Source organism: Triticum urartu, chromosome 7A (genome assembly GCF_056163025.1).
Source record: "Triticum urartu cultivar PI428250 chromosome 7A, HENAU_Tu73, whole genome shotgun sequence".
NCBI classification, from domain to species: Eukaryota; Viridiplantae; Streptophyta; class Magnoliopsida; order Poales; family Poaceae; genus Triticum; species Triticum urartu.
The window spans coordinates 727088233-727116231 of NC_141879.1; the positions used below are offsets into that span (position 1 = coordinate 727088233).

A 27999-nucleotide genomic window follows, 5' to 3' on the forward strand; every position below is an offset into this window, starting at 1 on the left:
TAGTCTGTCATTTTGTCTATTATCAGCTTCGCCTTACACTCTTACTAGTACTCAATTGTCACGAAATGAGAGCAAATGCGATGTCCGGATTTCATTACGAAAATGCCACACATATAAATATGTATTGATTAAAAGAATATATAGTATTAAATAAAAGGACATCAAAGACCAAGGGCGACTGTGCACAGAGTGAACTTTGAAGCATTTATGCATGCAATCGATGCAGTATGAACGTTTTATAGATCTGAGTTTAGATTTAAACAATGTAAGAAGATAAAAATGGAAAATTTATCTGGCCATCACCCGATATTGACATCTGTAACGCTGACCCCAAACTTCTTGCTTCCAATAAAAAAACACCACCGTACACTCTAAATAATTCTCCAGGGACTGATTAGTAAATCAGCTTTGCATACATTATTATTTTTCAGGAGAACTTTGCAATACATTACTTGTAATGATTATGTGAATATGTGAACAAGGCAAAATATAATTTATATGAGGCTTCGAGCGGAAATGTACTTCGCTACACATCCGTTCACCTCGGTATTGAATTCCTGGTACAAGCAGTTACTCCCGAAGTCAGAACCGGCAACATATTTCAACCCTCCACCCCCCCCCCCCCCCCCCCCCCCCGCCCCCCTTGCCCACACACACACATGTCTAGCCTTTATGCACATATTGCGTTGTCCAATAGTACAAAACACATTCTAATTTGGCAAGTGCAAAGTTCGATCATGAGCAAAAAAAAATGCTGACTTACATAGATTCATGTGTGAGCGACATCTTAAGACTTTGACCAATGGAGACTAACATATGTTAGGGTATATAGACTGCACATTTGTGAACAGTGCAGCTGTATTTTTTTGTCATGTAGTATATCACTATATTAACTTTTTGATACACTCTCCATTTTTGTTTACTCCGCATATTATGTTTATCTAATTAAACTCAAACTTTCAATAAATTTGTAGAAAAATATATTAACATATACATCACCAAATCAACATTATTAGATTCATCATTGAATATATTTTCACATCATATAGATTTGTCATTGTAAATGTTCATATTGTTTTTTCACAAAGTTGGTCACACTTTATAAAGTTTGGGTTTAGCCAAAGCTAATATGCAGAGTAAAAAAACAGAGCAAGTATATTTCAAATAGAAAAATATTTAAAATGATGGCTGCCAAAAAAATAAACAGAACTTATATTTTTTGAAAAGAAGGGAATATTTAAGCTCCTACATAACGATTCGTGTTGAGTCGAGTCAAGTCGATTCTTAACTATTTTTTGCTTTTACTATCCACCCGAGCTCACACATTGGACACATCAGAGCAGCCGCATCCACATATAAGCTCCTACTTAATGATTCGTCTATTTCTCAAAAAAAAGAACTTAATGATTGGTGTTGAGTCAAGTCAAGCCGCCCTTGTTTGTCCCATCCATGCGCACCTGTCATTTACAGGTCCTCTTTAAAGCTAGCACGTTACGCTGCCCCTTTGCCTATCTGTATCTGTCGTCTTTAATTCCTTTTTAAGGCTAGCACGTTGCGTTGCTCCTTTGGGACATCTACTCTAGAATCTCCACTGCACCTGCAGGCTGTTGTTGCAACATTGGGGCAACCCTAGCTACCTCTCCCTCTCACGGCTGGACGGAGGTAGAAGAAGACACAAGATATAAGAAATTCTGGGCCGGCGCACGAACGCCGCCGTGGGCGCACGCACATCCTAATCTTTCCTCCTAATCTTTCCTCTCCTTTACGATGTCTATATGGCTGACTCCAACTCAACCAACCAATACACCGGGGGTGGGTTTTATACCCAACACGCACACACACAGCCAGGCAACAACCTACCCGGCTCTTATGCACACGACTTGCTCCACTACATGCACTCACGCACTAATAGCTGACTTGATCACCCATGATCCACATGACCCGGACCTGCCTCTCCGCAGATCCCTACAGCCACACTACACACACCAACAAACTAGTTCGCTACAGCCGCACACACAATGCACACCAACGAACTAGCTAGCTACTGCCAGCCATGCTACTGCACACACGCTACACACGGCCGGTCGCCACAGACCTGGCACGTACGCACACACTCGCCGGTCACCACGGAACTGAGCATGGCTTATTTCCATCAGCTAGCCAGCAAGCAAGGAGACGACCATTCATTCATCTCGTTGCTCCTCCTCCGCCGCAGCTACTTCTTCCGATCTCTCAACGTCTCCTCCCAAGGTTAGTCTCTCTCTCTCTTTATGCAGCTAATAGATTGTTAGTATTTTCAAGTGTTCTATGGCACCATCATGTTGAGTTTTAATATGTACATCCTGCTGTAAATCGGTCGTTGTTTGGTGAAATGGGAAGTTGTAGTGTTGATCCACAGCTCGTGGCTGCTCAGTCGTCCATAGTTGCTCAGGATCTGTCGGCCGTCGCCTCCCCCGCTGGCTGGAGAATAAGGGGAGGGTCCGGGCCTGAGGCTTCCCTCTTCCTCTGTACTGAAATCGGCATTAGCACGGTCAATGATGCCACACTCAGGTGTCTAATACATATACTGATATACATGGCCATTTCCAAGCACTAGGTTGCTCAGTGCCCTTGCTCGGGGATATCCTTTCAGATGGTCTACACGCCGTATATACTCTGCTTCTTTCATTCTCACCAACTTTAGCCCCGGCGGCAAAACCGCTTTCTTTCTCCTGCCTGCGTGTGGGATATCCTTTCAGTGAAGAGTGAACACGCAGAGAATTTTTTTTTTCGAATAAGTGAACACGCAGAGTTAGTACTACTATGTAGGATATGTGGGCAGGGCAGGATTTGCAAAAATATATGCATAATTGAAATTCCCGGAGCTTTCACACGCTGCCAAATACTCCATACTGTTTTCGTCTGGGTTTCTTGAGCTCTGTTTTGGGCGTTCTCCCTAGAAAACACGGTAGAGTAGGAGAGCAGCGTTTGGTACGTGCTTGGGGTATCTTTTTTTTATGCGGGTAATAATTGTGAGCTTTATAAAACTAGGGCATTTGTGGAACAGTGGGCAAGAAGATGGTATACTATTGTACTGGATACGAACGAGACATGTGTACTCTGTGGGTCAGGGCTAAGCCCATCGGTATCCACTTCGCCATCTCTCGGGTTCAGGACGCTGGGTGTTGCAGCGAGGACGCCGATATGAACGGTCGCTAGGCCAGCCGCAGCGAGAGCCCTAAATGATGATTTCATTGAAAAGATCGAAAGAGTAGATTGTGGGCTGCTTTAAGCCATCTCGAAATAGGCTTTCGCCCCGCTATATAGATATAGCAACCACACGATACAACTGATAGTCTGTTGCTGGGACAGACAGCACAAGCAAGCCTAAAAGAAATAACAGAGAAAGAAAAAGAAACTAATGACAACAGAGTCAGGTCGACGAAAACGATGGTACCCGCAACCGCTGCGCCCGCCGGAGAATTTCCACCACGCTCCTAGCACTTCGGACCGCCGCATACCAAGCAACACATTCAGGAAGGAACGCGACGATGCCAACGCTGTTGCCCGGACTGGTCCTAGGGTTTCCCCCTGTACACGGAGGGGCGTGTGGAAGAGGTAAGCCCGGCGCCCTTCAGGAAGGATCGGCGGCGCCCGCGGGTGTCACCGCGTCGATGCCGGCCAAGCCGACAGGGATTTCTCCCGTCCGCCACACAACCACAGCCCCGGCCGCTCCGTCGCACTCCACCAATCTTGCAGCCCACCAACATGCGCCACCACGATCTTTAGATCACCACCGCCGTCTCACCATGGAAAGAGAAGCGAGACCGATGCATCCGAGAGGGGACAGCCGGGAACAAGGAGCGGCAGAAATCAGCAGCCACGCGGGAGGGGACAACCTCCACCGCCCTTGGCGGTCACCGGCCGGACGCAGCAATAGGAGCACACCAGGCCCACGGCCCGGCCGAGCCAGAAAGGACTCGTGAAGCTCCCGTCACCACGCTGCAGTTAGCGCGCCACCGTCTCCGCAACCCCCCGCACGAGCCGCACCTCCGTCCGTCGAAGCCGTCACACATGACCAAGCGGCGAAGCGAAACCTACGAGGCCGAGAGGAGACAACCGGAAATGATGAGCAGCAGAATCGGCAGCCACGCGGGAAGGGACGACCTCCACCGCCCATGGGGGTCACCGGCCGGACGCAGCAAGGAGAGCACACCTGGCCCACAGCCCGGCCGAGCCAGATAGGGCTCGTGAAGCTCCCATCGCCGCGCTGCAGTGCGTGTGCCTCCGTCTCCGCAACCCCCCGCACGAGCCGCTCCTCTGTCTGTCGGTGCCGCCGGCCAGGCCCGCCCAGACCCAGATGGGGCCCAAAAGGGCCGAGATCTGGGCCAGAAGGGCGCCGCCGCCTGTCGCCGCGCCAGCCCACAGCCAAGTGGCTGCGCCGCCGCCTCCTCACCATCCAGCGCAGCGCCGCCACCGGAACCACCGCTGCCCGAGGAACACCACCGCACACCCGCGATGGGGAAGGAAGACCACCCGCAGCACCACCGGAGGACCGAAGCCGGGCCCCCGCCACCACCACGGGGCACAGCCGCCACGGGCCAAGCCCCCATCCACCACCGCAGCACCGCAGCGCGCCGCCGACCGGAGAAGGAGCCGCCTCGCCGTCGGACCCTGTGCACGCCCGATGCCACCGCCCAGGGAGGGAGCCCCGCGCCCACTAGCACCAAGACGTGGAGGAGAGATCCCCCGCCGCCAGCCACCGCGAGGGGCTTCGCCCTGGCGGTCCCGGCCAGCGGCGGAGGCAGGAGGAGGAAGGGGAGGGCGCCCGCGGCGGGATCTGGCGCCGCCGCCCAAGCCACCCGCGGGGGGGACAGCGCGGGGGCAAGGGGGGATTTTTTTTCAGTGTAAGTCTTTGAGGTGCTTTAAGCCATCTCCAACCCAGTGATCTATTTCGTCCGTCCGCCCGCAGTGAGGCATTATCTTTAGCCTCGGATCGGAATGTGTGATGTGCGAAAATCAGTTCTGATTGTGCTGAGGTGGTCTTGTGTGTTCACCATCGCAGCGTACGGCTCTCTTGTGAAGTAGATCGTTGACATAGCCATCTTTGACACTGAACGGAGATAACTTATTAGAGATGCTCATGCTCTTGCTAGATATGCTATTTTTCTTTCAGAGGGCATCTCCAATGTTAACCCGCAATGCAATCCACATACGTTTCAAGCCGTGTTTAAACCAATTAGACAAAATTCATCAAACCCGATGAAATTCAATAAAGTTTGGATAAAAAATAGCACAAATCATTCATACATAGCATGCAAATAAGTCCAGTATAATAATAGTTCAAATTCAAATTGAATGGATCATGTTGTCCCACACATACTGCCCCTTGAGCTTCATGTATGTGCGTAAATGGCCATCTCTCTATCATATGATACATCACGACAGCGCGTACGGGCTACAGAATGTGTAGAGCAACATTAGTGAATGAATGATCAAACCAACAAGTTGAACAACAAGAAGCAAAACTTACAGTCTCCCCCGCAGCCGCGCGCAATGGCCACCTTGCCTCCTGCATATCAACCACACGACAAAACTTGGCGGCAATTGTCTGGATGGCGTACCATCAATAGGATAACGATTTCACATTGCAGTCCAATTTTGGGAACCTTTTAGAAGGTTCTGGTCCTTTTTTGTATTATTTTTTTCTACTCAACTCTTTACATATTTTGTTTTGTTTTTATATTTTTTCAGAAATTTCAAAAAATGTTCATGTTTTTTTATAAAAACGCTCGGAATTTAAAAAATTGTTTGTCTTCTTCAAAAAATGTGTTCATGCTCTTGTTCACCCAATCCGGTGTGTCCTCCAGCTTCCCTAGCGGCACGTGGAATGCACTGTTTGTTAACCCCTCCAATTTCACCTCTTCCAACACATCGCCACCATCCGTCTCGTTGATGAACACTAGTGGTAATACACGGGGCGAAACATCGTTGCTTAGCAGGAACAACATCGGGTGTCCACTGCTGATCAAATGACAACCCTTTGTGTGCTTCCTCTCACATGGAGTACTTTATAGGTGACCGTGCGTAGAGTCTTCAACCATATTTTTCTTCTGTTTGCCCATCCGATGGACCGCAAGCATCAAATAGATGTTTTCTAGTAGTAGTACTCCACTACTAAGCATAACAGCATCTCCAACAACCGCGCTAAAGCGCCGCGCGCAAAAAATCTGTTTACCGCGCGCGCTGCGGCTGGTTTTGCGCGCCCGCCTGCGCTGGCTCCAGCAGCCGCGCTATAATGCAGCGTGCGCGCGCCGCTCCAGCAGAGCGCAAAAATACAGCACGCGCGAGCCGCACAAACTACATATACATGTATTTATATGAGCAAAAATGATCAAACATATATGATATTTTGGACAAAAATGAACATGTGAAATTTGACACAAACAAGTTGATGAATAAAAGTTCATGCCCACAAGTTCATCCAACCAAGTTCAAAATCATGCCCACAAGTTCATCCAACCAAGTTCAAATGCAAACTAAAGTTGAAGACATGAAAGACACATCAATCTTCATCTTCCTCGTCTTCGTCTTCGTCCTCATCTTCCGAAAACGACTCTTCAGCCTCCGAAGATGAATCTTCCTCCCTCTCCTCATCACGCACCGCATCACGCACCGCATCATGTGAAGCTCCGACGGTGTTGGCAAGATCTTCAACGGCATCTTCATGGGAATGTGTGTGAGAAGCCATGGCGGCCGGAGGTGCACCCATGCCTCCCATGAGAGAAGCAAAACTCAAGCCTCCCATGGCGGCCATAGCGTCGGAGGGTGCTCCAAAGCCACCCATGCCTCCCATGGCGGCCGGAGGTGCACCCATGCCTCCCATGGCGGCCGGAGGTGCACCCATGCCTCCCATGACGTCCGGAGATGCACCCATGCCTCCCATGACTCCGAAGCCACCCATGCCTCCCATGGCGCCGAGGCCACCGCCACCCATGGCGCCGAAGCCACCCATGCCTCCCATGGCGCCGAGGCCACCGCCACCCATTGCACGAACCAAGGCTCTTTTTTGGATCAAGACTTCTTGTTGGGCAAGATGGACATACTCTTTTTGCACCGCATTGAGGTTAGATGTGTCCAAGAAGAACAAGTGCTTCTCCCATTCCAACAACTTAGCTCGCTCCTCGTTGCTCACTTTCCTCTCCTCCAAAGTCACCTTTCTCTCCTCGGCCGCCACCCTTCTCTCCTCGGCCGCCAACCTCCTCTCCTCGGCCACGGCATCTTGGTTCCTTACCATTTTCCTCACCTCATTGGCTTCGACCCTTGCCTTCACAATAGCTTCCATAGCATTTTTGAGCTCATCATCTCCTTTCCTCTTCTTCTTTTGGGTTTGGTCTTTCTTGCACCCATCCGGTCGTTTTGGCTTCGAGTATGAAACCGAGTTGGGTGTGGGGCTTCTCTTGCCGTCATCACTTGATGCATCATCCTCCTCCTCCTCATCATCATTCTCAATTGCTAGCTTCCGTTTGTTGCTCAAATTCAAATCCTCCAAACCAACACGCTTCTTCCATTTCTCATCATCCTTTAACACTTCATAGCAATGAGGCAAGGTAAAGACCCTGCCTTTCTTGATCTTCCCCTTCTTGGTTGTCCTTGTCTCTTCTTTGAACAAGTTTTGTGCAATGTTGTTCTACAAGAAAAACAAAACAAGTTAGCACTTCGGTCACCAAAAACAAGTATGATGAACATATATGAGATGCCACTTGCTCGATCATCCTCATTTGTGCCACTTGGGTTATCTTGTCAACTGCCTTTTGTACGGCTGCCCACTTTTGACAATCCGCGTTGATTGTCGACCATCGGGACCGAAGTGATCTCTCAGAGCGGTCAATTCCACTCAAGTTGTGAGCATCATACTGTTCTTTCATTCGCCCCCAATACGCGTCTCTATTTTGATCACCTCCAATGGATGGATCCCTCGACACTTGCAAATAAGTATGGCATAGTAACTTGTCATCGTTGGTTGAGTAATTGCCCGCTCTTTCTTTCGGCGCCTCGACAATTCCCTCACCCTCCTTGTCCACCTCAAACTCATGGTCTTGGAAATGGATGTCATTGGTTTGAGACCAATGCGAATTGTTGGACCCAACACCCATAGTGGACATGTATGCATAATCGTTGAGACTACAAAGTTTTTTGAACAATGCAAATAAGCTATGTATATGTGATGATGATGCATTGAAAAAATAAGAAGAAAAGAAAAGTTGGAATTTTTTTCACCTTGGGGGCATTTGGTCGAACACGTGGTGCGCGTCGGCGGCCGGCTCAACGAGTGAGCTCGCCGGCGCTTCGGAAGCCGCCGCGGCCGTCGAACGCCCTGCAAGCTTTTTTCCCCTCGCCTTTGTGATGCCGGAGCCGTCCGCCGCCTTGTTCTTCTTCGCGGATGTTTTGCCCTTCTTCGTCCGCGCCGCATTGGGTACCTTCTTCGACGGTGCGGCGGCGGCACGGGACTGCGCCGGCGCGACGCCACCCGGCGCCGTGGTCATCCGCGGCGGCAAGAAGAGGCTGCGCGCGAGGCCGACACTCGGCGGAGCTCCGGCGGTGGCGACGCCAGCGCTCGCCGCGCTAGGGCTTCCGGCGGCGGTGGCGGCGGCGGGGTCACGGCTGTACAGCGGGGTGAGCGGCGCGCCGGTGTGCGCGTCCATGGGTGGGTGGCAGGGCGCCGGCGCCGGCGCGCGTGGGGCGTAGGACGAGGAGAGGAGAGAGTGCGGCGCGAGCGCTCGAGTGTGCCGCGCGCTGTAGCTGGCGCCCCAAATACACCGCGCGGCTAAGTATTTTTGTCCGCGCGCCCAACCTGTTATAGCGCGCGCGCCGTTTTTGCGCGCCCGCTGGAGCGACCCGCCGCGTTGCGCACGCGCTAAAACGGCATAATTTACGGCGCGGCGTTAGTTTAGCGCGGCTGTTGGAGATGCTCTAAGCTAGATCTAACCCTGTAGTACGAGCCAGCATGAAAACCGGAGCTTTGCCTTTTGTTTAGCAAGGACAGACCCACCATTGCGATCGTTGTTTTGTCGGCACTGTTTGATTAACCAAGATCCTAATCTTAGCAGGCCTCATTGAGACGGATGGTTATTTTTATATGTAGCATCGTATTCGTAGGCTTCAATCCATTGGTCCTTACCAGGAGGCTCCTGACATGGTCATGGTGCGCACCAAGGACAAATTTTTCTAATATGCTTGAGCCCCGGGCCAGTTAAAAAAAACACAACCCAAGGGGGACAGCCCCATGTGAACTTCGGATTTCTTTACTTGTAATGAAGAGGAGGCATCCAAGAAGTTGCCAAACTCAATCTCTGCAAAACTAGTCGCCAGTAGGCAGGATTAAGCAACAAACAAAGAAACAAGAAAGAAATAAAATGATGGTGGTGGGTAAACCACTAAACACCCACATCGAACAAAAAATACTGATTATTTCCAATCACTTATTTAACAACATACTAAGAATCCCGCAAAAAATAACTAAGAAGTGGTGTAATTGTAAAACTTTGCCCTCCATATTGGCATCTCAAATCTGAGGTGCTTAAACTTTTTTCTGTTTTTAGATATGTATGTTGACAATAAGGTGAAATCATATACGGCCAATGGGGTTTAAAAAGGTGGAGATCCTTGAGATTGCTTGCAGCGCCAGCAAGTTGCGTGTAACCTTAGGATCAACATGGATGGGTAATCTTGAACTGCCGGAGAATGGCAGCTCCAGTGTGTGTATAACGTTAAACAGTGATGGAGTTAGCTCCCGGCGACCCGGGGCACCTGCCCGGGCTGCTCCGGCCATTGTTCACTAAACTGAAACAAGTCTTGCTGAAGGGTACGAATCTCAAAGCTGTCAAGGACTCCAAGCACACCTTGAGAGCAACCTTGTGAACCATCCAAAGACACCTATTATGAAGTCGGAAGAACTACCAGGTTCCTGCTAAATGCATAGCATATATTCTCTTTAAGTTCCTTTTCTTTTCACCTACCACTGGCTCGATCCACTGTTTGCAATCTGATGTGTATTTGTCCATTTCTTTAGTACATGGGTTATATTATATATATTGATTAGAAACATGTATTTGGTCATTCATATCTTGCATTCTTGCGCGTTAAGTTGATCGTCTTCTCTTGCAGTGTACGTAGTGCTGCTGTTCTCCTCTTGCAATGTATTCTCCTCCAGTCTCTACATATTCTAGATCTGTGCATATATATAGTGGTGCTCATTTCACTATTTACCGATTACTACTAGGGAGGGTTTTGCTAACACGGAACCAAATAGGATGTTGTCAGATTTCCGATATTTTAGTGCTCCCCTACCGCTGCACCTGTGAGCCATCACATGCGTTATCCTCGTATGAAGTTGTTAAATGTAGCTATTCTGCTCATGTCGTCCTTTTCCCCTTTTCTTCTCGAGATCCGCTTGAAACTTTCAGCTACACCGAGACAACCGTGGTTACCTAGGCTGGATCTGTCAGCCGTCACGTGCATGACCCTAATCTGACGATGTTAAATAATAAATGTCCATAGATCTTACCATTACTTAACGTCTCGTCTTGCAGTTCTCTTCATTTCTATGTATTCAACCCCAACACCTCTCCTCATTTCGACGAATGCAACCCCAGCCTGAACCAGTCTTATCTTCCTGCGCCTCTCGTCTTCTTGGATGTTCCGCGAGAAGCTAGCCGTATCCCCAAGCAGATCTTCCAGGTCAGTGATCCAGACTTTTGTACTCAAATAGCGTTCAAATTTACAGTTTGTGTATTTTCTTTTGGATTACATCATGACATTTTATGGCTGTGTTCATCCTTGTGATGCAGAGGCCGGGGTAATCCCCTTTTTAGAAAAAAAGTATTGACATTTTTCAAAACTGAAGAACAGATGAAACTCGAGTTATTAAGTAGCTTGTTAATTAATAGCAGGATATGCAATTGTTATATTGTGCACTAACACGTGCATGAATTTCTGCTACACCATGGCTATTTAGGAAGTATGATATTCTTAGAAGAAACGGGAGGGGGTGATTAATTGGAAGGGTGGGCGACTACTACGGTAGCTAATGTTTATACATGTGCTCCTAAGAAATATTTCCAGGCCTGGGGTGCCAGTGGTAGGGCTGCAAACGAATCAAGTTCGGCGAGTTGGACACGGCTCAGCTCAATTTATATTAAAATTCGAGCGAGCTCAAACTAAGTGAAGCTCAAGGTCGAGTTATGGAACATGACTCATGCTCAGCTTATAATGATCTCGAGTCGATCTCGAGCTAGTTTCGAGCTAAATGAGACGATGCAAAATATAAATCTGGGACTATTATTCTAACTAGATAAGGAACAACATAACATAAAGAAGCACTAAAAAATTATTCCATTAGAACAAGGATAATTAAAATTTCTTAGATGTAATTTGACTTATGCTCTCACGACCGAATGTCTAGTATCAACATAAGATAAGGATTCACGAAATATATATAATTGAGAAAATGAAGCAGATGGTGGTCTTCAATTGAAGGTACGACCATCACTTCATGCTTGGAGAGCTCATCTTTAGACGAACTACCAACATATGGTGGTCTTCGTGGATGAAAGAAAAGAAAAACAAAGGTGCATATGATCAAAACTTTTGGTAGAAACAACAGAATATTTAACGCACGGCCGACCATGTACTATACTAAGGTCTAAATTTGCTCTGCGATTAATTAAGCTTCCCTGCTTGCTTGTAAATAAAATGGAGAAAAATGATGAACGGCGTATAACATAATAAATTATCCTATTTCCATTTAATATATTATCCTATTACTAGTACTAGGGAGGGTTTGCTAACACGGAACCAAATAGGATATTGTCAGATTTCCCATATTTTAGTGCTCACCCACCGCTGCACCTGTGAGCCATCACATGCGTTGTTCTCGTATGAAGTTGTTAAATGTAGCTATTCTGTTCATGTCGTCCTTTTCCTTTTTTCTTCTCGAGATCCGCTTCAAACTTTCAGCTACACCGAGACAACCGTGGTTACCTAGGCTGGATCTGTCAGCCGTCACGTGCATGACCCTAATCTGACGATGTGAAATAATAAATGTCTATAAATCTTACCATTACTTAACGTCTCGTCTTGCAGCTCTCTTCATTTCTATGTATGCAACCCCAAGACCTCTCCTCCTTGCTATCTATGCAACCCGAAACTGATCCAGTCTAATCTTCCTGCGCCTCTCGTCTACTTGGGTGTTCCTCGAGTAGCTTGCTGGATACCCAAATAAACCGTCCAGGTCAGTGATCCAGCCCTTTGTACTTGTCAAATAGCCTTCAATTTTACACTTTGTATACTTCCTTTTGGATTCTATCATGATAATTTTTCAGATCTGAAAAAGCGATGAACTCGAGTCGTTCGTTATGTAGCATGTTAATTATTAGCCGGATATGTATTTGTTTACTAGTAACATATGCATGAATTTCTGCTACACTGAGGATATTTAGAAAGAATGATATGCTTAAAGAAATAGAAGAGAGGGATTGGAACGGTGGGCTACTACTATGCTAGCTAATGGTTATGCATCTGTTCCTAAGAAACATTTCTAGGTCCTGGGTGCTTGTGGCCTAGCGCGTTCACTGCTCCTCGCTCTGTCGGAGACAACAGGCGCGATGGGCCGTCTGCCCCGTGCTGCTCTTGCTAACTCTTCAGGCTCTTTACCATGACGAGTAAATAGTGTAAAACTACCACATTTCAGGTCATGATTCAAAAAACTACTTCCTCCGACCCACGGTATAAAATTGTTTTTAAGCTGTCATGGAGTACTTCTTTTTCAAAATTTCCAAAAAACCAACCACCAGATTGGTGAGCATTTTGCACGCGGCTGCGCTGCAGGGCGGGCGCGCGGCTGTGAACGTGACGGCGTGCTTCTCTGATCCGGCGGCACCATGTGCAGGCAGTGCGCCTGTTCATCGCCCGTGCCGCCTCTGCATTTTCTATACTACTAAATAAAAAACACAACACAAATAGTGGTGCCCATCTCACAATTTTACACCGATTGACTAAAAGGGAATACCAAGGGTTTGGTTGTTAACTAGGACGCAACTAAAAATGATATTCTCAAATTTCTCCACATGTTGACTAAATGGGTATGTCGGGGGCCATCACACGCATGCATTTCACCCCAATCTCAACTTGTTAAGCATTGAAGTCTGGTCTCTTTGATCTTCCTAATTCAACCGATCTCGCTCATTCCTAACATCCTCTCTGCTTGCTTGCCGCTCTCACCTACAAAAATCCTACACTTACGGACTACCAGTTGCGGACTCGTCGCACGGACATACCTGTCCTCCCCACGCTAAACTCTCCCTCCCTGATTTCCGATGGGAGCCCCAACATGATCCAATAAGATAAGGCCGCACCAGCCCGTAACTATAGTCCGTAAGTATCACCCCGTAACTCTAGCAAAGCTCCTCTCACCTATGGCAAGTGGTTATCCTGGCTGCACCCTAATCTGACCGTGTTAACTGTGAATTATTGTCTGCTTGGCCTTATTGATTGTATTCAAACATTTAAGTCAATGGTCTCGCCCAGACATAGTGCTTCTCTCTTCATTTCTATATATGCAACCCCGGCCCAACGGAGTGCCAACCAGCTGGTAGGTGGATACAATCTGATACAAGTTGTGAAATGAAGTCTTGTCTCTTTGGTCTTCCTATGTATATACTCCCTCCGTTCACTTTTATAAGTCGTTTTAGACAACTGAAATTGACCTGTTTTATATGCTGTCTGAAATGTCTACAAAGCCTTATAAAAGTGAACAGTAGAAGTAATTTTTTTTACTTACTCACCTGTCATTGCGCATACTTAATGCCTCTTCCTGCCCATCTCTTCATCACTATATATGCAATCCCAACCAGTTGCTGCTAGGTGGATCCAATCTCGTCTTCCCGCGCCTCTCTTCTACTTGGATGTTTCTTGAGTTGCCCAGCAGATTGAGCTTCCAGTCCAGGTTAGTGCTCCAGCTCCTGTAAATTCTTTTGGTAACAATTAACCAGCCTTTACTTCTACAGTTTGTGGAATTCTTTCTTAACACTTTCAGATCTGAAAACGGATAAAATATGACCTGTTAAGTAGAACATGATCTGTATTCGTTACTAACATGTACATGAAATTCCACTAGCGCAAGGCTGGGTCAAGAAAGTATTATAATCTTAGAGGAAATAATGCAATACCTTTACTATTTCCAATGACAAAAAATATTATTTCAAAAGGTGCTTAGTGTTAGCATTAATCTTGTCATGATGTATCAGCATGTTTACTTTTAAGTTTGCATGTAGTTTAGATGGTCTGGGGTAATGGTACACCGGCAAGATGTACGTGCGATGTAAGTTGGCACGAGATTGTGCATGGTGAGATGGTAGTGGCCGTGTGAGGCGGTGCACACGCGAGATGCCGTGCTGTGTGAAGCACCTGCACAAGACCTGGAGCCAACGGCCTACATAAGACTTAGCAGCAGAATAGGCCATGGAGTTAGCTAGTGCATGCACGTATGTAAGTTAGTTGAGATATGGTTGAGTGAATCTCACTAGTGCAGAATCGGGTTTTAGCGCCGGTTCGTAAGGGCCTTTAGTGTCGGTTCTAAACCGGCACTAAAGAGTGGGGACTAAAGAATCGGGTTGTACGCGTTATGCACATATATAAATAGATTTTTTCGTAGAACCGATCATTAATATATATATATATATCATTGAATGTCTCACAATCACCATTAATTTTTCACGCATACACATGTATATATATACAATTTCTCCTACATGTTGCCTTGGTGCCTTCGGAGCACGATGACAAGTGGTTCATGCGGCGGTAGCAGGTAATAATATTCTCCTTTGGGATCTATGACCTGGTCGAGCAAAAATCCCGCTATTTCCTCTTGAAGTGCTCGTATGTGCTCCGTTGGTAGGAGCTGCTCCCGCACCTCTTTGAAGTGTTAAGAAGGAGATCAATATGCATGTGTATTAGTTGTGTGACTAGATATCGATAATGGTGTAAAAATTGTAAATAGTGTTCTGGCAAACGTATCCATTCCTGTCTTTGAGATTTGCTCCTTTCGGACGCCATCATGCGAATGTTCTCGAAAACGTAGTATGCACACACGTCAGTCCCCGGCGCCTGCTTCAGGTCCTTTACGAGAACATAATTTAATCAGATAATAATTAATCAAGCATGATAATTAATTAATGGTATTGAAATAAGAATTAAAAAGATGGTAGCTAGGTAGTACTACTGAATTACTGACCTTGGGTCGACACCACAACAGCTTTTTTCGCCATTTGCCTGGAGTCACCATGATGAACTTTGCCCAAGCCCTGCCCGCCGGCAAAGAAAATTAATAAAGGGGTTATTAAATATAGTTGATATCAGGAAATGACGAACTAAATAGGCCGAGATATAGTTAATAATGATTGAAATTACCTGTCGAGTATCCCCTTCACGATGATGAAGTCACTTTCTTTCTTAAGTAGTGAGTCCAGTACTTTAACTTTTCCTTCTTCAACTTTAATGTCTAACAAGACCCAGTGGAAACTGCATGCGCACACGTTTGCATGTCTTAATTAAGCGGGCATGTGCATAACACTAATCAACTACCCTAAATCCTATACACTTAATTATTAACATCTAGCTAGCTAGTAAGCAAAAACAGAATTTGCACTACAAGACAGTGTGACTCACCTGAAGTTGTAAGAAAATAGTATATCTTCATTGCTATTGAGGCGCTCAAGAACTCTAGCATTTTATTCTCTACATCTTGTTTACAATAATCATATGTCCATGTCCGTTCATTAAAGGTATTTGGGTCAATGAACCCAATGCCATAGCGTCCAGCTTTCTTCATTTCATACATCTTCATCCTGCATAATACCACAAAAAAGAAAATATTGTGAGGATAATTAAAGATAATGATCGATCAATGAGCACTAAATCTAGCTTGATACTTAAATTACAGAAAGAAATCACTTACAGACAATAGCAACTGACGAGAGATTTGTCGAGTGCATCTTGATTGAATAACTGAAATAGTTCTGAACACTCAACGCACAGAGCTAGCTTATGGAAGTAATGCTCTTCCTCTTCTATAACTAAAAAACAGAAAAATTTATAACATTTCTATATAACTAACATTTCTAATATTTCTATAACTAAAAAACAGAAAAATTTCAAACATTTCTATAAATATTTCTATAACTAAAAAACAGAAAAATTTCTATAACTAAAATTTATAACTAAAAAACTAAAAAACAATGTGTGTGTGTGTGTGGACATGGCGGCCGGGGCAGGAGGTCACCGGCAAGGCGAGGCGACGGGGGGCGCCGACGGGGACGGCGACGGGCGGCGCCGACGGGGATGGCGACGACGGGGATGGGGACGGGGCGGCGATAACGGGGACGGGAACAGGTCGGGCGGGGACGGCGACGGGCGGCGCCGACGGGGATGGCGACGACGGGGATGGGGACGGGGCGGCGATAACGGGGACGGGAACAGGTCGGGCGGGGACGACGGGACGACGGGGCGGGGCGCGGCGACGGGGACGACGGGGACGGGGACGGCTGGGGCGGCGACGACAGGGACGGGGCGTCGACGGGGGCAGTGACGGGGCGGCGACGGGGGGCGGCAGACGACGGGGCAGAGGAGAAGAAGCAGATGAGAAACTGAATTTTTTGAATTGTTTTCTTATATAGGATGGGCCTTTAGTACCGGTTGGAGCCACCAACCGGTACTAAAGGTCAATTTTGGCCAGGCCAAGCGGTGGGAAGCGCCCCCCCTTTAGTACCGGGTGGTGGCTTCAACCGGTACTAAAGACCCCCACTTTAGTACCGGTTGGAGCCACGACCCGGTACTAAAGGGGTGCGCTGGCGCAGGTGCGGTACGACAAGTTTAGTCCCACCTCGCTAGCCGAGGGACGTCCGCACTGATTTATAAGCTCCAGTGCGGTAGCTCTCTCGAGCTCCTCTTCAAAGCAGGCCTACTGAGCCTACCTGTTTTGTGCTGCCCTGTGGGCCTACTGGGCCTTTGCGGGCCTGCATCCTGGCGCGACAACAGGTTGGGTTTCTAGTCTTATGCAGGCCCCTGTGGTGCAATAGGCGGGCTTTTTTATTTTCTTATTTTTTTGCTTTATTTATTTTTGAGTTGTTTTTAGCTGTATTTAGAGTTTTTTTGTGAATATTTTTGCTTTAGGTACAAAAAATTACAAACTTTTTGTTAGTGCCGGTAGTTTTCAAATTTGAATAGTTTAAATTTTGAATTATTTGAATTTTGTGTGAATCACTAGTTTGTGAAAACTTAACTTTGAAAGTAGATTTTTCAGTGATTCTTTTTTCTTATGTTTAATATTAGTTTGTTTTATCATTATATTCAATTTGGTAATGCTTAGTTTATTTAAAAAATGAAATGCCTTTGTAACAGATGAGTTTTCGTCCGAAACCCTAATACCTCGAAATAGATTGTTCATTTTGTACACGAAGTGCATCCAGTTTTTGCCATAACCCTCTCTACTTTTTTGCACATGCTATGTGGGTGAAATTATTATACCATGCCAACTTTCAACCTTTTCTGAGTTCATTTGAAGTGCTTTTCAATTTCAGGGTCATTTAGCTGAAAAAACCAGTAAATGCATGAAAGAATTTGTTTGCACATAAAATTTCTTCACGTTTCAAATGCCAAAACACATAACTACCCTAAATATTACAGAGATTCCCTCCTGGGTGTGAAACACAGAAGAAAGTGATGATAGTGAAGTCGATCACATCCCAGATCTTTGGGTGTGAAACTTTTTCTTCGCGTGTGTCCCTTTGCGCCGTAACCATGGAAAATCTTCATCATTTAACTGGATGCTCGGGTCAATATTCACCGTGAATGGAGCAATTGCATCAAACTTTTCATAATCTTCTGACATGTCTGTCTTGTCATCCACTCCCACGATGTTTCTCTTCCCAGAAAGAACTATGTGGGGTTTTGGCTCATCGTACGATGCATTCGCTTCCTTATCTTTTCTTTTTCTCGGCTTGATAGACATGTCTTTCACATAGAAAACCTGTGCCACATCATTGGCTAGGACGAATGGTTCGTCTGCATACGCAAGATTGTTAAGATCCACTGTTGTCATTCCGTACTGCGGGTCTTCCGTTACCCCGCCTCGTGTCATATTGACCCATTTGCACCGAAACAATGGGACCTTCAAACCATGTCCATAGTCAAGTTCCCATATGTCCTCTATGTAACCATAATATGTTTTCTTTACCGCCTTGGTTGCTGCATCAAAGCGGACACCACTATTTTGATTGGTGCTCTTCTTATCTTGGGCGATCGTGTAAAATGTATGCCTATTTATTTCGTACCCTTTGAAAGTCATTATATTTGAAGATGGTAACTGGGACAGCGAGTACAGGTCATCTTCAATAGAGGCATCATGCATGGTACGTGTCTGTAACTAGCCGGCGAAAGTCCTCATTTGTTCACGTGTAATCCAGTCATCAGACCGCTCCGGGTGTTTGAAGCGTAGAAAATTCTTGTGTTCGTCCATATACGGAGCCACCAAGGCGGAATTCTGTAGAACTGTGTAGTGTGCTTCAGTGAGAGAATATCCGTCCATACATATTATTTGATCCCCTCGTAGCGTGCCTTTTCCATCTAGTCTGCCCTTATGCCGTGATTCAGGAACACCAATCGGTTTAAGGTCAGGAATAAAGTCAATACAAAACTCAATGACCTCCTCATTTTCATGGCCCTTGGAGATGCTTCCTTCTGGCCTAGCACAGTTATGAACATATTTCTTTAAGACTCCCACGAACCTCTCAAAGGGGAACATATTATGTAGAAATACAGGACCGAAAATGTTAATCTCTTCGCATAGGTGAACTAGGACGTGCGTCATGATGTTGAAGAAAGATGGTGGGAACACCAACTCGAAACTGACAAGACATTGCACCATATCATTCTCTAACCTTGGTATGATTTCTGGATCGATTACCTTCTGAGAGATTGCATTGAGGAATGCACATAGCTTCACAATGGCTAATCGAACATTTTCCGGTAGAAGCCCCCTCAATGCAACTGGAAGCAGTTGCATCATAATCATGTGGCAGTCATGAGACTTTAGGCTCTGGAACTTTTTCTCTGCCATATTTATTATTCCCTTTATATTCGACGAGAAGCCAGACGGTACCTTAATACTGAGCAGGCATTCAAAGAAGATTTCCTTCTCTTCTTTGGTAAGAGCGTAGCTGGCATGACACTGATGTATGTCGTCTTTTCCGTGCATACGTTGCTGGTCCGCCCGTGCCTCAGGTGTATCTTTTGTCTTCCCATACACGCTCAAGAAGCCAAGCAGGGTCACGCAAAGATTCTTCGTCACGTGCATCACGTCGATTGCGGAGCGGACCTCTAGGTCTTTCCAATAGGGCAGGTCCCAAAATATAGATTTCTTCTTCCACATGGGTGCGCGTCCGTCAGAGTCATTCGGAACAGGTTGTCCGCCAGGACCCTTTCCAAAGACTACCTTCAAATCCTTGACCATATCATGTACATCAGCACCAGTACGGTGGCGAGGCTTCGTCCGGTGATCCGCCTCACCTTTGAAATGCTTGCCTTTCTTTCTTACGGGATGCCTGCTCGGAAGAAATCGACGATGTCCCAGGTACACATTCTTCCTACAATTATCCAAATATATATACTGTCGGTATCATCCAAATAGTGCTTGCATGCACGGTATCCCTTGTTTGTCTGCCCTGAAAGGTTACTGAGAGCAGGCCAATCATTGATGGTCACAAACAGCAATGCCTTTAGGTCAAATTCTTCCTGTGCGTGTTCATCCCATGCACGTACATCTATTCCATTCCACAGCTATAAGAGTTCTTCAACTAATGGCCTTAGGTACACATCAATGTCGTTGCTGGGTTGCTTAGGGCCTTGGATGAGCACTAGCATCATAATGAACTTGCGCTTCATGCACAACCAAGGAGGAAGGTTATACAAATATAGAGTCATAGGCCAGGTGCTATGGTTGCTGCTCTGCTCCCCAGAAGGATTAATGCCATCTGCGCTTAGACCAAACCATACGTTCCTTGCGTCACCTGCAAACTTCTTCCTGTACTTTCTCTCGATTTTTCTCCACTGCGACCCGTCAGCGGGTACTCTCAACTTTCCGTTTTTCTTACGGTCTTCTCTGTGCCATCGCATCGCCTTGGCATGCTCTTTGTTTTGGAACAAACGTTTCAACCGTGGTATTATAGGAGCATATATACCACATCACCTTGGCAGGAATCTTCTTCCTGGGGCGCTCGCCCTCGATATCACCAGGGTCATCGCGGCTGATTTTATAGCGCAATGCACCGCATACTGGGCAAGCGTTCAAATCCTCGTACTGATCACCGCGATAGAGGATGCAGTCATTAGGGCATGCATGTATCTTCTTCACCTCTAACCCTAGAGGGCAGACAGCCTTCTTTGCTTTGGACGTACTCTCGGGCAATTCGTTGTCCTTTGGAAGCATATTCTTTATCATTACCAGCAACTTTCCAAATCTCTTGTCAGATACACCATTCTCTGCCTTCCATTGCAGCAATTCCAGTGTGGTACCCAACTTTTTCTTGTCAGCTTCGCAATTCGGGTACAACAATTTCTTGTGATCCTCTAACATGCGCTGCAACTTCTTCTTCTCCAAATCACTTGCGCAGTTTCTCTTTGCATCAGCAATGGCCCGACCTAGATCATCAGCGGGCTCATCTGATGCCTCTTCTTCAGCTTCTTCCCGCATTGCCGGCTCAGCTTCTTCCCTCATTGTTGTATCATCGTATTCAGGGAACCCATGGCTAGGATAGTTGTCGTCGTCCTCTTTTTCTTTATTGTCTTCCATCATAACCCCTCTTTCTCTGTGCTTGGTCCAAACATTATAGTGGGGCATGAAACCGGACTCAAACTGGTGGACGTGAATGGTTCTTGACTTAGAGTAATTGTGATCATTCTTACAGCCAGCACATGGATAAGGCATAAAACCATCCGCCCACTTGTTTGCCTCAGCCGCAAGCAGAAAAGTTTGCACGCCATTAATGAAATCGGGAGAGCATCGGTCATCGTACATCCATTGTCGGCTCATCTTCATTACACAACACCGAAAAGACCAAATAAATACAAGTTCATACATAAAGTTCATACATATATAAAGTTCATACAATACTTAAATGCAACAAACAAATAACTCTCTAGCTAAAGAATTTAAATGCAACAACAAATGCGATCAAGATCGTAACTAAGGTAACAATTGATCCAACAGCATAATGATACCAAGCCTCACTATGAATGACATATTTTCTAATCTTTCTAATCTTCAAGCGCATTTTCTCCATCTTGATCTTGTGATCATCAACGACATCGGCAACACGCAACTCCAATTCCATCTTCTCCCCCTCAATTCTTTTCAATTTATTTTTCAAATCCTCATTTTCTCTTTCAACTAAAATTAACCTCTCGACAATAGGGTCGGTTGGAATTTCTGGTTCACATACCTCCTACATACAAATATCTATGTCAAATTGATGGGCATAATTTGTCATAAACACGAAATGCAACAAATAGTTTTAAAGGAGAATATACTACATCCGAATTATAACAAGAGCGAGGGCTAACGGGGACGGATATCAAAATCATGGCACTATGTATAACAAACAACGTACGGGTAAGATAATTATACGAGTAACTATATATCCAAATCACACAAACATCAATTTTTTATATAAAACATTCATAAACAAGAGGCTCACCACAAGGTGGTGCCGGCGACAGGACGGTGCGGGCGATCGACACTGGTTACGACGGAGATTTAGAAGGCACTAAGTAAATAAACCACACCTACATATGCAAACTAAGTGTTATTTTTGACCTCAAATTGCATATAAATCAAATTCTAGCACATATAATTCCTCCCAAATTACTAAACTCACAAATTAATCACTATATAAAGCATTGCAAGGGCTAATCAAGCAATGAGAGATGAAAGGACAAGTTACCAACCTTTGTGATCATTTGAATAGATGAGGGCCTTCAAATCTTGACAAATTTTGGGCAAAATGTGTGATGAGCTCGAGAGGAAGAGGGGAAGAACAGAGAGGAGAGGGGAAAGGGGAAGAACAGAGCGAGCTCGGGTGGACGAAGGGTTTATGTAGGACGACCTTTAGTACCGGTTCGTGACACGAACCGGTACTAAAGGTGCTGGAGGGGCCCCAGACTAACAACATCCTGCCACCACTCTCTTAAGTACCAGTTCGTGGCACGAACCGGTGCTAAAAGTTCGCCACGAACCGGTACTAATGAGAGCTGCCTGGCTAGCCGTTGGAACCGGCACTAATGGACACATTAGTGCCGGCTCAAATTCAAACTGGCACTAATGTGCTTCACATTTGACCTTTTTTTACTTGTGTTTGTCAAGTTAGTTAGTACGTCCATGTAGCTGCTGGAGGTTGCATGCAGCAACATTGGTGGAATAGATGGCCATGTCCTGGACGTGGGCATAGGAAGCGGACCAGGGTGTTTTGCCTGGCCGTGTTAGCTGAAGTATTTATACTTTGCATATAGAGTAATAAAAGAGACCGAGAGGACTAGAGGAAAATGTAGCGCCTATGTTATTCACTGAGAGACGAGGCAAAGCCAGCTTTCTCCTTGGTGAAGTGCGTGCGTGTGTGTGTGTGTGTGTGTGTGTGTGTGTGTGTGTGTGTGTGTTTAGAGAATCCTTGAGCTGAGAGAGTTGCAAGAGAGAGAAGAAGAGGCGCTGCAAGGTGGCGGCGCCAACACTTAACTAATGGATATTCCATGAAACATTAAAAATTCATATTTTATTCAGGAAGAAGTTTCTATGTCGAGTTTTATACAAAGCTAGAATATCTGTGGGGTTACCACTTTACCCGCTTTAGAGAAGTACTCCCTCCATTCCAAAATAGATGTATTTTGGAACGGAGGGAGTACAACATAAGAAAGCAAAACCAAAAAAAAGGAGAGCACGTACTACTCCATGATCAGCACCAAACAAGGGAGCATCTTCTCAATCGATTTCCATCAGCTAACACCTTCTCAGTCCACCTGTTAGTAACACCTAGCAGGATGTGGATTGTAGATCTTAGAGAAAAACAGCGCCGTGACCGCCTCTTGACATTTTGCCGGCAACAAGGTCTTCCTTTGTAAAGACAGATCGGTGGAAAACTGTGGTGGCGGCCTCTGCAGTGTGCGTGTGCGGTGACCACTGAGAGTGCGCTGGACCGGTGTGTTCCTCAGGCCCGACAATGCGGCTTGGTTGCGGCCTGCGGCCTTAGATGTTGGGGTTTGGCATGAGGCCTGGGTATATGGCTCAGACAATCTGCAACCCTTCATCAAGTTGATATGAACAGAGACAAATGTTGGCAAAATGGTGGCTTCAGACTTATTGATGTATTACTTTGTATGATCTTCGTGAATAATTAATAAAATGACTGCATGCATCGCCCTGATGTAGAGGCCGGGGGTTATCCTCCTTTTAGAAAAAAAAGTCTTCCATTTATGGCTTTATGAAGAACATGACCAGGAGAAGTACAAACTTTGCAACTAAAACACCAAAATCATAGGAAGCTAATATGTTAAGATGTAAAGAAAGAGGAAAAATTCGGATTACTTATCTTATCTCAAAAGCTCAGGCTCGTGAATATTGTATGTTTAGGTAATGCTTACATAAGCTGCATTTGGGATTAATAGTTGTGGCCTGCAGAAACTTTGCGATTAAAATTTAACCGCGACCCCTAGAAAACATTGTTTTATGTATCAAACATTGTATTATGTTTGAAATCTTGAATAGTTTGACTAGCTATGATTGTAGGACTTTTCAGCAAAGGTAAGGGTGAGGGTGAGAATGTTGCTAATCAAGATGGGAACTTTTGTTTAACTTAATTAAGATAGTAACTTGGTTTCTCTAGCAGAGTTCTTCGTGCATATCATTAGTGAGGGTGTACGCGTTGGAAAACATGGACAAGGGTGAAACTAGTGAGTCGTAACATGCAAAGTATCGAGTGCTCTCAACAACCATGGGAAAATATATGCATGGTCAATCCCTGGGAGCTTTCACATGCTGCAAAATATAGTGTTTTCTTCCGGATCTCATGGAGTAACTCACAATCTTTCAGTTTCGATTTGCTTCTCATTCCAACTCCGTTCATCTCTACATCACACTAGGCTTTTGAACAATAGTAGCAGTACTCTTATCTTAATTTTATACATAGTATGTTCGTATATATTCTTGTATAAATCTTACAATGGTATATTTTATTTTGTTTTTATGTAACAGGGTTTTATTACATCAATGGACATTGTGTAGAAGTTTCGATTTGTGCTATCGGACACACCAACACACCAATAGGTATGCAAGTTATTGCTGCAAAGTGCCAGCTCACGAAAAATGTTCACATAAAACAAGTAGAAAATACAAATAAAATAATTGTTTACAGTGGATTAGGTACGTGACTTGGTGCTTGAGTTATGGATTCACGTATATACTTGTAAACCTTAATGAAATAATCCTCGGAAAATCTATTAATTTTGTAGAACATAGGCATGATTGCGATGCACATTTGTATTTTCTTGTTTCATCAAAAGAAGATAACATTAGGATACAATTATAATAGAGCTGCTTTAAATATGTATTGGCACCTAAATGATTTACTAGACAATTTTGATGTGCAATTTCAACTGTTATAAGATAGTTCTCCATTCAACTGTGCTATATTAGTAAAATGAATATTGTTAGTGTTGAAAGTTCATAGTGTGAAATAGATTACAGGGCAAATAAATGGATCATGAGGTCTTGGAGCGTATAATTGATGGAAGACAGAAGCCAACGGATATACCATTTCTTGTTTTGAAGGATATCACAAACAATTTCTCGGATGATCGAGAAATTGGCCATGGTGGATTTGCAACAGTTTATATGGTAATGTTATTTTCGTCAGAAACTTGGGGTATATGTCATCTAAATATCTCGTTTCGAATTATTATCATCCTACCTACTTGAGCAGTCCTCGTGTTATCCAACTATATTAATAGTCGGTGTTCCCATCTAGTTAATATCACAGTATATATAGATGATGCATACGTCCCCAAGATACCAAATAGTTTTGATGGTGTATTGTGCCTCATATTTTTCCGCTTTTCTGGTGCTATATTGTAGACATCGACACGGTCCTGTTTAAAGTCAGTACAAAGTTGAGTCACTTATTTTCAGACGAAGGGAGTACATGATTAGACCTAGACCCGGCCGTCTCGGTACTCGACTTTGAAGCCGACTAGGACAAGCTTGCAGTACTCTGTTTATACTAGGACACCAACAACTCATGGGGCGCAACCCATTATGTACGTGGAAACTTGCCATATTAATTAGCAGACCTACACGATTGCAACTAGCCAGTAATTTACTTGCTAACTAGAATATGTTTAGATTATTTTCCGAAGGAATCCTTGTGTCTCACCTTTAGTGTACAAGCTTGGGCGCATGCATTGATTGGGTGGCTCCTCTTTTCCCCAGCATGTATGTTTGGTGGCGCGAGTGTTGCATTTCCATCAGGTGCCTTTATTTGTGCTCTTTCATAAAAAGTTGTGTCTACTGGGTGTTGCATAACAGAATTCTGTTTTTTCCGCACAACACCTTCGAATCAGCTAAATATTCTTCAAATACTAACAAGAGAAGTTAAACAGGGTGTCCTCCCAAACGGGGAAACCATTGCTGTAAGAAGGATAAGGAGCAACCATTCAAGCAGTGAAACATATTTTCATCATGAGGTTGACACCATGTTAAACATTGAACATGAAAATGTTGTACGGTTACTTGGCTTCTGTGCTAGCACACAACAGATAGCCATAAAACTTGAAGGATTGAAAGAGCATATTTACGCTGAGGTAAGAGAAAGATTGTTGTGTTTTGAGTTTATCGGCAATGGAAGCCTACAAAAATACATTACTGGTACGAAACCGCATGCAACTCTCATCTTTACTTATTTGTGTTTTTCCTTTTTAACTTATTTTTGACACATTTTATCCTTGGTCAATAAGTGAGATAGACTGGAACACAATGTTGAGGGTTATTTGTTGTGCACTATATAGCATGCATAAATCAAATGTTGGAAACTTTCATGGATCAATGCTACTTTTTCCATTATGCAGATGAATTAAGGGGACTTGAATGGAACACCCGTTATAAAATAATTAGAGGCATTTGTGAAGGTTTGTACCATCTGCACCAGGAAAAGCACATATATCATCTGAACATGAAACCTGGAAATATACTGCTAGATAATGATATGGTTCCAAAAATCACTGATATTGATTTATTGAGACTTGATAAAAAGTCGCAAAACATGAGTGGAAAGCGACTTGGAACACTGTAAGCTATGTATGAACTTATCTTGCTTTCTTAACATTTACTATCACATTTTCTGATGCAATAATGCATTGAAATGCCGGCCTTTTATGTAGGGGATATTGTGCTCCAGAATACCTATCTCAGGGAAAGATGTCATTCAAAACAGACATGTACAGTTTGGGCATTATAATTGTTGAACTAGTGACAGGAGAAAAGATGATTCGTGGTAATAATAACAATGTAAGTGGGGTTTATCTCGCCATGCAAGCAATCTCTTTTAGGAAATACTCGAAGTTTCTACCTTGCATATATTTTTCACCTTTTTTTTACTAATTCTACTTAATTTTCATACTATGGTATTTGATGGCATGCATATCTTCCTAACTGATACATATTAGAAGAGAAATATAAGCCATGCGATGATCTTTCCCAAAAACCTACACAAGACTGGAAGCTAATTATTAAAAAAGGGTAATTTGATTTGCAGATATCACCATTTCATAGATTGATTCTGATGATGGTAACTTCATATGAGCCTTCAAACATTTATATTTCATCCATGTAGCATCGTGTCACCGGCCATGCCCCTTTCCACCTTCCGGTACTCACTGAACCACACTTACTCTTTGCCTCATAATCTAAATTGTATTGCCTCCGTCCAGAAATACTTGTTGGCGAAATGAATAACAATGCATGTATCTAAAAGTAAAATATGTCTAGATACATCCATTTCTCAGACAAGTATTTTTGGACGCAGCGAGTATCAGTATGGTAGGTTATATGGTTAACTGGATCCAGGCCACTTAACCTTTCACAAATTTGGAATAATGCCATTACAAAAGCCAAAGTTGGATATATACCACCACAACTTTGCAATACATCTACATATGTCATTCTCTTCACTTAAGAGAACAACGATTCATTAACCTTGTATGTCTATGTATATTTTGGTACTGACCATAATACCCCTATCCTATGGTGCACAACATGGATTAAACAAGAGATGCCAACTCCTAGATTTTGACAATTAGTTAAGTGTATCATCTTCCTTCATCAAAGTACTTTGACATCATTTGGACATTATTTGGACAAAATTTGGGCAGCACTTTGGTAGTATTTTCCAATTCTTGCACATAAAATTGGAACAAAACAACAAAATGGACAAGCGAGAAATAAATTTAGAATCAGTATTCACATATAGGTTCGTAAGCACATTAAACACACAAGTCCATGGCAAATACATCACATAAATAAGATTAATTACCAAAGGGAGGTTCCAGTTCAATCAACAATCAATGTTGCTAGCCACCAAGCAATTGAAGAAGCCTTTTCTGCATCAAGTGCATACTTACTCGAGGTATAATAGGTGCAAATGGAACATTCTTCTTGGCCTTCTTCTATTTAGAGGTAGTCTTCACAAGGGTTGTTTTCTTGGTGTTTTCTTGTGTTGTAGGTTTCTTCACATGGGTCTTTCTTCACTCGTGATGTACCTTTCTTCACATGGGCCTTCTGCTTTGGCCTTCTCTTGTGATGTAGCTATGTTAACACATATCTTCTTGGCTGGTGTGTTGGCCTTTTCATATATTTTGGCCTTCTTTGGA

At 44.5% G+C, this 27999-nt stretch overlaps 1 protein-coding gene and 1 pseudogene across 6 annotated transcripts; one reads left to right on the top strand and one right to left on the bottom strand.

The window, feature by feature from the left end:
• The first annotated feature begins 1573 nt into the window (after nt 1-1573).
• LOC125525592 (cysteine-rich receptor-like protein kinase 26) lies at nt 1574-27999 on the top strand. 6 transcript variants are annotated; one of them, XM_087531740.1, is made up of 11 exons: nt 1574-2250; nt 10572-10719; nt 12124-12271; nt 13893-13984; nt 24332-24403; nt 24817-24973; nt 25735-25999; nt 26200-26419; nt 26512-26638; nt 26886-26999; nt 27852-27999. In XM_087531740.1, the coding sequence occupies exons 6-10, from the start codon at nt 24833-24835 to the stop codon at nt 26961-26963; spliced, it is 831 nt and encodes a 276-aa protein (XP_087387866.1). In that variant the 5' UTR covers nt 1574-2250; nt 10572-10719; nt 12124-12271; nt 13893-13984; nt 24332-24403; nt 24817-24832; the 3' UTR covers nt 26964-26999; nt 27852-27999. The 6 variants fall into 6 exon arrangements, with proteins under 6 accessions (XP_087387866.1, XP_087387865.1, XP_087387867.1 ...); XM_087531739.1 differs by having other exon boundaries at nt 26886-27999; XM_087531741.1 differs by lacking the exon at nt 26886-26999.
• On the bottom strand, nt 8256-9183 carry LOC147962307 (uncharacterized; annotated as a pseudogene).

Coding starts and splice junctions, on each gene's coding strand:
- LOC125525592 (XM_087531736.1), top strand. CDS start 24,833: ATGGATCATGAGGTCTTGGAGCGTATAATTGATGGAAGACAGAAGCCA. Junction 26,000..26,199: donor CCTACAAAAATACATTACTG/GTACGAAACCGC, acceptor TCCATTATGCAG/ATGAATTAAGGGGACTTGAA. Junction 26,420..26,511: donor GGAAAGCGACTTGGAACACT/GTAAGCTATGTA, acceptor CCTTTTATGTAG/GGGATATTGTGCTCCAGAAT.